The sequence below is a fragment of the Lepisma saccharinum genome, chromosome 22 (genome assembly GCF_977018435.1).
Source record: "Lepisma saccharinum chromosome 22, izLepSacc3.1, whole genome shotgun sequence".
Classification (NCBI taxonomy): domain Eukaryota; kingdom Metazoa; phylum Arthropoda; class Insecta; order Zygentoma; family Lepismatidae; genus Lepisma; species Lepisma saccharinum.
The window spans coordinates 2,159,660-2,171,742 of NC_139250.1; the positions used below are offsets into that span (position 1 = coordinate 2,159,660).

Sequence of the window (12,083 nt, forward strand, 5' to 3'; positions counted from 1 at the left end):
TCTCTAAAATAAATAACCCTACGATCGAGGATTTCCAGAAAGCATTGTGGAACCTCAAACAGCATCACTAGGATGGGCGTGTTCCATCTCACGAGTGAATCTTCAATCTTGAAACTCACGCTGCACGACGACATTGTCTATCCTAAATCCGTGGCTCTGCGTGCATTCTACAGCATGTACCTCATACCTAATGTTACGCAGCACAACAACAAAATTAGCGTCGGAAGCGAACACATCGTCGTCACGCCAGGACAATACAATCTTTCCACTTTGCAAGCTCAATTACCCAAAGGCACGTACCTTTCTCAAAATTCGGTCACGCACAGAGTGGAAATCCTATCCGCGACGGAGACCGTGGACCTGGGCACCATAGGAGAACTTTTAGGTTTCGAGAACAACACAAAACTCGAAGCTGGCATCAAGCACGTGGCAACAAACATTCCTAAATTTTTGGCCATAGAGACTCTGAACGTACACTGCAACGTGGCGGAAGGTATGATCACGAAATCTTCGGACGGATTGTTAGGAAGTCACAAGCAGACAGGAATCATAGCCACTTTCAAACCAAGTTCCGAGTTCATGGAACCGATCATCTACACGCCCTCTTCGCCGATCTATTTTCCAGTATGTCGCAACCGCATAGACGACATAGAGTTGGTGGTGACGAACGAGAAAGGAGACGTGGTGGATTTCGCAGGTGCAACAACTACTGCCATCGTGGAGATCAACGTATAATAAATAACCATACATATAAAATGGAGCAAATCGAAAGTTACGAATTGCAATCTTTCCCTCCCAACCGTCGCACGTTTGCCAATCTCAACGAGGCAAACAGGGAGGTCGAATACGACGTTGACGTAGGCGACGGGTTCGTTCATCCTCACAGAGCAGACCTCTACCTTCAATTCGACGTGGTGAAGAAAGAAAGCGGAGACACGTTTCCCGCAGCAGCAAACTTGATACTCGTAGACAACTTCGTGCCTCACCTGTTCTCGCAGGTGGAGGTGAGGAAACACAACACCGTCATTGACAGAATAGATTATCCAGGCATCACGTCGACGGCAGTGGGAACGTTGAAATTATCCAAAACGGACGCAGCATACTATCAGGCGGGAGGATTCGAAGCGGGGACCAAAATATCGACAACAAGTCACACGGTGCTCTTTCCCATGCGTCTGCTGCCTGGTTTCTTCTCCGATTACAAGGAGATCATGTGGAAGGGAGGACTGAGAGTCACGTTTCGAAGAGCGGCCAACGATAACAACGCAATAATGCGATACACCAACTTGAATGCCGACGGCACACCAATAGCCAACACTTTACCCGAAGCAGCCAAGTGCATCATCCGGAGCATGGAATTGAGAATGCCGGTGGTGGAATACGAGACAAACTATGCCCTCAAGTACAAAGCGGAGATCTTGAAAAGTCCGCAGGTACCGATTCACTTTCACGGTTACCAGTGCGTGCAGAAGATGGCGACGGGAAGTCACATGGAATTCGACGTGACGACGCAGTTCAACAACATACAGTTCGACATGCCAGATTTCGTCGTAGTGCTCTTTCAGACCGGGAGGGACAAGAATCAGGAAAAAGATTCCAGCAAATTCGACGACTGCAAGATCAAGAACGTTTATCTCAAAAATGGACGCAACGAAGTGTTCCCGCGCGAGAATTACAACCTCGACATGACCAAAAACGATTATCTCAAACTTTACGAAGCGTTTTCGGCTTACAAACGCGTGACCGAGGGAAGCGTGGACATGTACTACACGCCCAGCGAGTTCAAAACACGGAGACCCATGACCGTCATCAACACATCTAAGAGAAAGAAGGTTGTGGTCAACGATCGAACCAACATCAAGGTCGTCTGCGAGTTCCACGATGCCTTGCCCGAGGATACCCTATGCAGTGTCATCCTGATTGCAGAGAAGTCCTTCGCCTACGACGTGAAGAATGAGAGGGTCACAGAGCAGTTTTAACAAGTTTTTATCATCTATTTTCTTGCACAATAAGAAATTTTTAGTGCTAGCACAATCAGTTACAATGGCACAATACGAATTTCACTAGTTCAGATCAGTTACAAATGTCAATTTCATTAGTTATAAGTTACAATATCTTTTTTGCACTATAGCACGAGAGACAATCAGAAAATTTGCACAAAAAAAATTTGTTGTTGTTTTTACACGTGAAAATTAACAATAAAATTTCTTTTTTTTATCGTTTCAGATGCTGTCGAAACATCAAAAACACATACACACACACTAGAAAAAAAAGCATGCAACTTTATTTGTAACACGCACATATTCTCCATCTTCATCAAGAAAATATTATAATAAACATAATTATTTTTATCTATATCTCACAATAAAACTCTATATCCAAAAATATCACAACATCAAATAACACTAGAGTCGTTAGTACACGTTGCATGCATTACGGAGGTCCTCTGTAGGGTTTCATGGAAGTTTGGGGGAAAAAAAAAAAACACGTGAAACCCTACAGAGGTGCGGTTATCTAGAGCCGTAGCCGTTAGAACCTTTTTGGGTTGGGCACCACGCACCCTGGCGAGGTTAGGGGCCAGGCATCCTAAAAACAACAATTATTATTTTGTTTGTTTGTTTGTGTTACAATACGGAAATAATAAGAGGCATACGCGTGCGTGTGTGTGTGCGTGTGTGTGTGTGTGTGTGTGTGTGTGTGTGTGTGTATGTGTGTGTGTGTGTGTGTGTGTGTGTGTATGGTACATCGTTCCCCCCCGAGAGAGAGGTTTACGAAGATCACTATATATAAACATTTGGCCCCGTTGATTCCAGCACTCCAACTTCATCTCTAATGTTGACGACAATATTCTAAAGGTAAAAAGAGAATGAGAGAATGAGAGATTGAGAGATTGAGAGATTGAGAGAATAAGAGGATAAGAGAAGAGGTTTACGTAGGTCACAATATATAAACATTTGGTCCCAAACTTGGAAAATTACGATAAAGTGCACTCATCTTTCAAAAAATAAGAGAATGAGAGAATGAGAGAATGAGAGGAGAGGTTTACGTAGGTCACGATATATAAACATTTGGTCCCAGACTTGGAAAATTACGATAAGGTGCACTCATCTTTCAAAAAATAAGAAAATAAGAAAATAAAAAAATAAGAGGATAAGAGAAAGATGGGAGAATGAGAGGAGGATGAGAGGAAGATGAGAGAATAAAAAGAGAATGAGAAAGATGAGAAGGATGAGGGGGTGAGAGCTCATCTTTCGCTCATCACTGCCTTTTTGCGCCCGTGAAATATCGTCAGCGTAATAAATGAGGCGCGGAACGGGGAGAGAAAGTGAGTTTTTCAACTTTTTGCGGTCGTTTGGTCAAGAAATCAGAGTTGGCCTGGGAGTCACAAAAATACTCTACTTTCTTGCTCCACAGTCGGTCTATATTGACTTTCTCAAGAACTGTTATTGTTGCTAACTTTCTTATTCTACAACAAATTTAATGTTTTTTGTAGAAGCAATTAAATTAGCATTCTCGGATTTTTATAAATGAATTAGAGTTAATGAAAACCATCTTCTTGATCAAATATTTAATGGGAGATTGACGAAATGAGAAAACTTGTAATGGTGTAATTTCTCAGTTTTTCAAACTACATATTTGACTGTTATTTCTCGGTGGGGGTTAAAATAATACAGAAACGAAAATTTATCCTTATTGTCAGGAATCAGCACAATTCTCAACGGGACATCTACAGTGTCTTAATCAGGTTATGAATATCCATTAGATACAACTTCTAGTGGCCTCCAACTATACGCAAATTCCCGAAGACACACCTGCATGAATTTAGCCTAAAACACCGTTGACATAATATTAAATGAGCCTCAATATTTCCCTGCCATCTAAGCGACAAATAAAATGTTACAACAACTAAATAAAGATATTCTCCATGCTTAAAGTAATTTAAGTGATTGAACTCACCAAAAGCAAGCAAAATCAATTTATGGAACCTCATTTCCAGTTGAGTTTATCGAAACTAAAAACTTACGCCAAAACAAAGCTGTTACAAAACTAAGCAATTGAATGCATTCATTGATTCTGATTCTTGTTTATCACGATTCCGATTAGATTAGTCATCAGATAACAGGAGAATACACTAAATTATGTCATGCCATTCTGGGGAAAAAGAGATATGAGTGTGGACTACAGATAGCAAAACTTGACCTATAAAAGACAGCATCTTTTACCGTTTTACGTCACTTTTACCTCATTAGGCTAAGTTTGACAATGAGAATGAATGGTCAACTCTTGTTTCACGAAACGCAATTAAACTGGACTCGCAGGACAGGATTTTCCCCCCTGAAAATGCTCCTGTATAAAGCGGGTTTGGGGGCTCCACAAGGGAGTAAAGGCGACCGAAGCGTGATGATGATCACACCACCTCCGTCACGGCGGATATCCAGAATCTGAGGAGCTAACCTCTCCACACCCCTTCATGGCGCAGTAAAATTCACATGGGACAACTTTACCTAATTACATGTATATGTGTATTATGCAGATGTCTAATCGTATATGTATGCACACACAATACATAGTGCCTCTCCGATGGCGCAGTGGCAGCGTCGTCGCCTTGTAATCAAGGGGTCCCGGGTTCGATACCCGATAGAGGCACATAGTGGTTCGGATCCCACTTCAAACTGTAGGTCCAGTCCCGATTAGCCTTACTGTGCATAAAGTGGACTTAAAACACCAAATCAAACTAACACACAATACATGCAAACGCACAGAAATATTTCGTATGCGTCTTCGATACTTTTAAGCTTACATCGTTAATCACGGGGAAAATACTACGTTATGAATGTTTTCGTAATGATAATCAATATTATTATTATTCATTTATAGACAATTCCGTCAACGCATGCAACCAGATAATAAACACGAAGTTACAAACACGAGTGACTAATGTCGGGAAAGACATGCAAGTGCGTGTATTCCGGCAGCCTTGTGTCTACTAATCGAGCGCTTGACGTTTGGGACCTTATCCATTGCAGCTGCTCTTTCTGTACCATTATTACCTTTAATTGGATAAATCTTTCCCCATCGTGGAGGTACGTTTCGTGCATATAAATGCTATGGTCTGATATCAATGCTTGATTACTTAAGTTAATTTAATCTTAAGGGGTATTGAATATTATTAGAACGCATAGAACGGGACCCGTTGGGAATTATTATTCGAAAATATTAATTTGGCTTAGTTTGGAGGGAATCTTAGATAACTGCGCATAATATCTAGACTAGAGCATTCTTTTTAAATATTAATAATAATTTATTTAAGTGATGAGCAATATAAGAAGCAGGTACATCAATATGTCAAAATAGGAGGTACAAAATTACAGAATTCAATATATATTTATAAAATAATAATAATTCGATCCAAGAAGAATTTAAATAAATTGAGGTATTTGTAGAAAAATAATTGCGTACCTGTTGAAATTATACTACTATTATTCTCCAGAAAACTTTCCGTGTGACGTCACCTAATCATGTTCATAAATGTGCAATGGCTTCTTATAATAAAGACTCTTTATTTATACGGAACGTTATAATTAGTAGGTCATAGATGGCAATAATATTTGAGAGTCACCAGTTATCACCATAATGCAAGTACCTCGCTTTATCCTCACACACTGAAATACTATATCAAAACTAATCTAAATGATGGCGTTGGATTTAATAAATAGAGTCTGCATCGGCCTTGTTATACCTAAGAGGGCAGTGGCATATCCCTCAGGGCCCACCTGTAGATATTTAACTTTTCACTGTTACAAGTGTAATTCTAATTATGAACAGGTCTATAATACTTTATCCTTCAATATATTCTACTTATTAGAGCCCGGAAGTTCAGGCATTTATTTTCGTTAAAATAAGCAGGCAAAAAGGCATTTATAATGTGGAAAATAGGCACTAAAAATGAAAAAAAGGCAAAATAAAGCGAAGAAAGGCACATTTGGAAGTCACTTACTTTTATCTATAATCTCTGGCAAAATGTTAAAATCTACATTGGGAAGAGCATTTCAATTTTCTCCGTCTTGATTACACATAACTAAAAGCTGTTTTTTAAAGTTCTCAACATTCATTGATAGTCGTCTGTCAGAGAGAATGTTTTTCATAATAGAAAATGTTCTTTCTACTTCGACAGAAGTTATTGGAGCATACATAAAACAAGCTAATGTAGCTGGACTCATTTTGGTAACAGCATTTTCACCTTTTAGAATATCACAAATTGTTTTCAATTGTTTCAAGTCCTTATTTGCACTCACTACATGTTTGCACTTTTCCGCAACAGCTGACCCCTTTTCTCCTGGCACTTCCATCATCTGCTGCATAGATTCCTCGAAGATTTTCATGGATGCTATAAGTCTCTCACCTCTTTTTTCTAGCTTTGTAATTGTCTCTGGCAATGCACCATAATGTGCAAAAATAAACGACAGTTCATTCTTCAGTTCTGAATAGCACAGGAGTTTTTCACTTCACGAATTGAAGCCGCTTCATTTTCTGGAAGAGCATCGATCACCTCACTGATTTTTTCAAGGTTGTTAGCATAATATATAGCTGCTGATATCCAGGTTCCCCATCTTGTCAAGACTGGTTGCTCAGATAAACTAAGCTCAGGCGCAACTTCCTGAAATTTTCGGGTTCGAGAGGGAGATTTCAGAAATATCTTCTTTGTGTTCGAAATGAACCTGTCTCCTTCAGCAGTCAATCATGCACAAGGAAATGTTAACCGAAAGGCAATATCCTAACTCAGCATGAAATACTTTTTTCTCACACTTTTCTCCTTCAGCAATGTTGAAACATGCGTGAGTTCAATATTACTTAAATAAGGCGAAAATTATTCACATAATAAACGGACGAAAAATAAATGCCAACATATTTTTTTAAAAAATGGTCAAATTTCATTGAAAAAGGCAAAAAAAGGCATTACAATTAAAAATAGGCAGTGGGGTCCCAAATAGGCAAAATAGGCAAAATGAAAAGGCTTCTAAAACATTCGAAACAACATAAAAAACGTATATCCGGATAATTTTTATCAATATATGCAGTAGATAAAAAGAGGCATTTTGCCAAACTTCCGGGCTCTACTACTTATTAAACACATAGGCCTAACAACAAAATATAATAAACATGTTTTAGCCCACTGTTAGATGCATACACACATCAAAATTTATGATTCCTAACGCATACAAATTATAAATTTGTCACCGGGGACACGGTAGACTGGAACTATTGTTAAGTTAATATTAATACTCTTGTTATTATTTTCTATTACATTTCCATTCTTTACCTTGTCTGAATTATTTTATACATAAACACATTCTACTATTAATCCAAATCACTATTGCTATAATGAAATTTCAACGATTCCTAACACTGTAGAGAAGGAATTGTTCAGTTTCTGTATTTCTCAGTCTATATAGAGTGCTTCTCTTTCCTGGATGTACCTATCACACTCAAATCTATGATGTACGTATTGCTACATGTACAAATAGGGTTTCGTACAACATGAATCTTATATAAATTACTGTTTGTAGTTATATGTCTTGACCTGGAGCGATTTAGTAACACTACCACATATTTTACTTTTGTAAACTAAGATCTCATTCTATTAAAATTAGCTATGTTCTCATAAAATCCGCCCACATTTTGAAACTCATTTTCACACCGTTCCTTACAATTTTCCCTCATTTTTTCTTCACCCTCGCTAAAGGTTTCATGGTTTCAGTACTAGGACAGGATGAATTTGCCCTGCTTTCTTTCCGTAGGTAATAGGTATCTATTATTTCGTTTCCCAAATTTTGATAATGTTCCTTTACCTAGGTAAAATTTTTGTATTTCTTAAATTCTATAAACGTTTATGCAGTTTATAATACATGGAGAGCATTGAATAATAAATCGTAATTATCTTGCATTGCATTTAATACAGTTTTGGCATCAGTTAATATCAACACACTTTTCTATTATAAAATATGATTATAAATTATTTTATTTCTTCCTCTTCCCAGTTACTGAGAATGAAGCTTCTAGATCACATCCTCACCGCCACGCTGCTTCACGTGTCAATGCAAAGACCTACATACATATTTCCTGAATCACCCAAATGCACGTCAAGATTAATGATGTTGGACATAATGCCACTTATCAAGAGTTATTTTGGTATAGTGCCCTGCATAACCGTTATAGTGCCCAGGCAAGGTGATATAGCCCAAGAACTGCTGCAAGATTTTGCCGAAGAATTTCTGCATTCCGTTCCTATAGTTCTAGTACAAGTGGTAGAGAATGATAACGATTACTTCATGGAAGGAATTAGTGATATCTTAGAGAATTTATATTGCATTAGATACGTATTGATATTAGCAGACGACGAAATGCTGAGTTTCATTCTTGACTCTGAGTACTGCAATTCTGCGTTTGTTAGGACAGAGTTGCTGTTTGTTATTCATTGCAGCAACACAGTTCCGCTAAGGATTGTAACGGGTCATAAGAAGTCAGATCATGTGCTGAAAATATTTCTTGAAGATGATCGATTTAGAACTCAAAATGAGTCTTGTGATTTTTCGTTGTACAAATTCGACGTTTCTCGACTTCAAACATCCGAAAACGATACTATCGAAGTTAGCAATCTCGCGGATCTATCAATTAACATGAGCAATCAAGTCCTTCTTGTTACGACAGCTGAGTACATTCCTTTCACAGTCTTCGAAACGGATTCTCTCTCTTACAGCGGTAACTACTCTGGTATAGAATATCTTTTATTGGACGAAGTGGCTAAATTCTATAATTTCAGCTGGACAGTCACTCTTCCTGAAGAACAGTGGGGCGATCTGTTTGATAACGAGACAGGTACCGGCATGATAGGGGACGTCATCAACAGAGATGCAGATTTAGGAGTCGGTGGGTGCTGGCTTCAGTATGAAGGTACAGCTCCTGTTGACTCTTCGTTCCCTTACATGAAGATGTGCTTGACATTACTAGTGCCACGCCCAAGAGAAGTGAATACAATACATTCAGTGTTCTTACCTTTGCAAATGAACGTCTGGAGTACTGTTATTGTGTTTAGTGTGATCTGTTCCATACTGGTCCATTTGTGTGCACGTATTTTGAGGATCTACTTCCCACATAAAGCACCAAGCAGATACTTAGACATCCAGCAATGCTTTCTCAGCGTGATCAGTTTAATGGCGCAGCTGAGCCTAGGTAAATGGCCTAGCGAAACGGCAATTCGCCATATCTTAACATGGACACTAATTGTGTTCGTGTTAGTCGCATGCGCGTACTGTAGCACGCTGGTAGCATCCTTAACAATGCCGGAGTACGGCGAATCTGTGAGGACAGTCTCAGACTTCGTTCGGAGTTCCTTACTGTGGACCACGTACGAGGAAGACATATATGAGATATTAGAAGAAGCTAACGAATCTTCTGAACGAATAATAACCAAGAAATTCGTGTATGACAACGGAAGCTCCATGTCCCAGTTGGTTTCCACGGAAAACTATGCAGTGTTTGTGGAGTACTTGAAGTCTGGAAATGTTGGTTGCATTGAACATGTGAGCAAAGAGAATCTGAAGAAACTCCAGCTGATGTCAGAGTGTCTCTACACCATTGACATTGTCATTATATTTCAGAAATTTTCTCCTTACACGAATAAGTTCAACAAAGTAATCCATCGATTGTTGGAATCGGGGATTATTGGCCACTGGGAGGAACATATGACACTGCTGCACTCCAATCAGACAACTGATCTTCTCTTTCGTAAAATTTCCCTCACAGATTCCCCGCCTAATCCCATAAGGATCGAAGCACTCACGGGTGCCTTTATCTTTCTCAGTATAGGATGCTCATTAGGACTAGCAGCTTTCCTGGTTGAAATCATTGTGAATTTTGTAAAATGTTTTCACAAGAGAAAAGAAGTTCAAAGCATTGATTTCAAACTATATATCAATGAATTGTATTATATTAGATATAACCGTAAATATTAACCATAATTACAGCTATTAGAACAATATCTTCACAATATTTCATGGTATTATACAGTGTTTCCAACTGTTGCACTGTGACTAAGCTCCAGTGATATTGCTTTCAAATTAACACTAAACTATTTAGATATATAAATAAATAAAATACAAGAGTGCCATCCAATTATCATCCAGAATGTTATTGGAATGAACATTACCAGGGGCGGGGATTAAGGGACGTTGGGTGCAGTTGGCAACACTTTTTGCCACTTCTTGCCTCCGCACGATGGCATCTTAATATTAAGATTGTCTACCAAGATAAATTAAACTGTCCTTGCCATCAGTGGCGTACGCAAACGGGGGTTACGGGGTTTAAACCCCCCCCCCCTGAGCTTGTGAAATATTATGAAAAATGCTGTGGGGAAAATTTTAAATGGCCAATTTATCACAGTCAAAGATCTGGGACAATACTCTTACTATTACTACTACTACAACTAATAATAATAATAATAATAATAATTTGAATAATTATTTCCATGCAGCATGGAGAAAACCACAGCATTCCAAACACACGCTTCTTTCAGAGTGATGCCTTGAAAATAAACACGAATTCTTGAAAATGAAATATGAGGGTAACTATAATTTAAAAGAGAAAAAAGTTGTTTTGTATCTCAGTTGCAACAATGTTCAAGACACTGGCGTACGCAGAATTCTTTTTCGGGAGGGGCTGGAATAGTAAATGTGGATAGCACATGGCTTCGTTTTGTAGGGCAGGATGTATAATGAATTTTTTCGTATTGTTGAAGCTTTTGATAATCGGAACTCACCTTAAAAGAAGTTTCGCATTTACACATTTTGATTTTTTAAAACGGATTTTTATTTGAAAATTCTGATTTTTTCAAAACTTCGGTAGGGGCTGTAACATCATCAGCCACCCCTCTATGTACGCCAGTATTCAATGAACATGTATGTTTTGTGTGAACAATGAGAATTAACTAAATAAAGTTCTTGGTTCGTTGTAAGTGGCTAGCTAGGCGGCAGGGGCGCCACCAGGAGGGGGGGCGAGGGGGTGCTTGCGCACCTCTTAATTTTCTTCCGCACCCCCTTCAGACCACCTACGTCCAACTATAAACACTAACCCTTAGAGTGTCATTATTATGTCATGTCATATTGAGCACAGAATATTAGGTACTGAAGTAAGACCGTTATTATTGTAAGAGACAAGCAAGCACTGAAAGAGATGCCAATGTACGAATATACACTTTCCTATACTGGTGGCAGCCTCTATAAAGATCAGCGGCCCTTTTCTTCTTTCGTCAGCATTGTTGCTATGAATTTTTCTTATTTTGTTTCTTCAAGTGGTATGTTTGTGGTTTTCGATAACTTCCTATAGCTTAATGTGAGTTATGTTTTTTTTTTTCATTTTTGCATTGTTGATAAACGGTTTATTTTCCACCTACTTGTTCTTCCTCACACTGGAGCTAAAATTTCAGCTGCTTTCAAGGTATTACCAAGCCGTACTCGGGAAATTATTTAATGCGAGTTGTAACAAGAAGGTACGTTCTATGTACCTAGGTATTTGTTCCACGTAACATGTCTAGTAAACGTACGATTTCAGGCTTTTTCAAAAACTGTTAGGAGTCGGCCCAATGTTCACGAAGAAATTTTACAGTTCGTTGTTGGTAATAGTGCGGCAGAAGGGATTTTAACGAAGGCGAAGTTGCTCTGGACTTCGCGTTTTGTCCTGAAGTGGCAGACGGAAGGTACAATGTACTATGCATTTTGTACCTCCATTGGTTACATTGAAAAGTTCAAAAATTGTGTTTTTAAAGGCAAGGATAATTTCATTTTGTATTTCACTACATAGTTCAATAAGACTGCAACGTGCATCTGAATGTTTACACTGTATGACCACTTTCTGGGAGTATAAGACTTAAATGCACATCATCATGGACGTCCAGGGGAAGGGCAAGAGGGGAACATCCTCCCTGAAAATGAATGTCAACCAAAAGTTATATTTCACACATATAATTTCATCTCAGTGAGTAATTTTTGTTAACCAGTGGCGGCGATTAGGAGGTGCAGTTGCCCCCG

At 38.8% G+C, this 12,083-nt stretch overlaps 1 protein-coding gene across 2 annotated transcripts in view; it reads right to left on the reverse strand.

The window, feature by feature from the left end:
* LOC146004608 (alpha-galactosidase MYORG-like) overlaps window positions 1–12,083 on the reverse strand; it is a 73,795-nt gene that overhangs the window by 24,926 nt on the left and 36,786 nt on the right. Inside the window, exon 1 of one of the 2 annotated variants that reach the window (XM_083143481.1) lies at window positions 3,958–4,035. The exons of the other annotated variant lie outside the window; for it this stretch is intronic. Within the exon in view, the coding sequence (XP_082999607.1) occupies window positions 3,958–3,991 (34 nt within the window). The 5' untranslated portion in view covers window positions 3,992–4,035. Of the gene's footprint in view, window positions 1–3,957; window positions 4,036–12,083 lie in introns of those variants that run through there. 2 annotated transcript variants of the gene reach the window in all.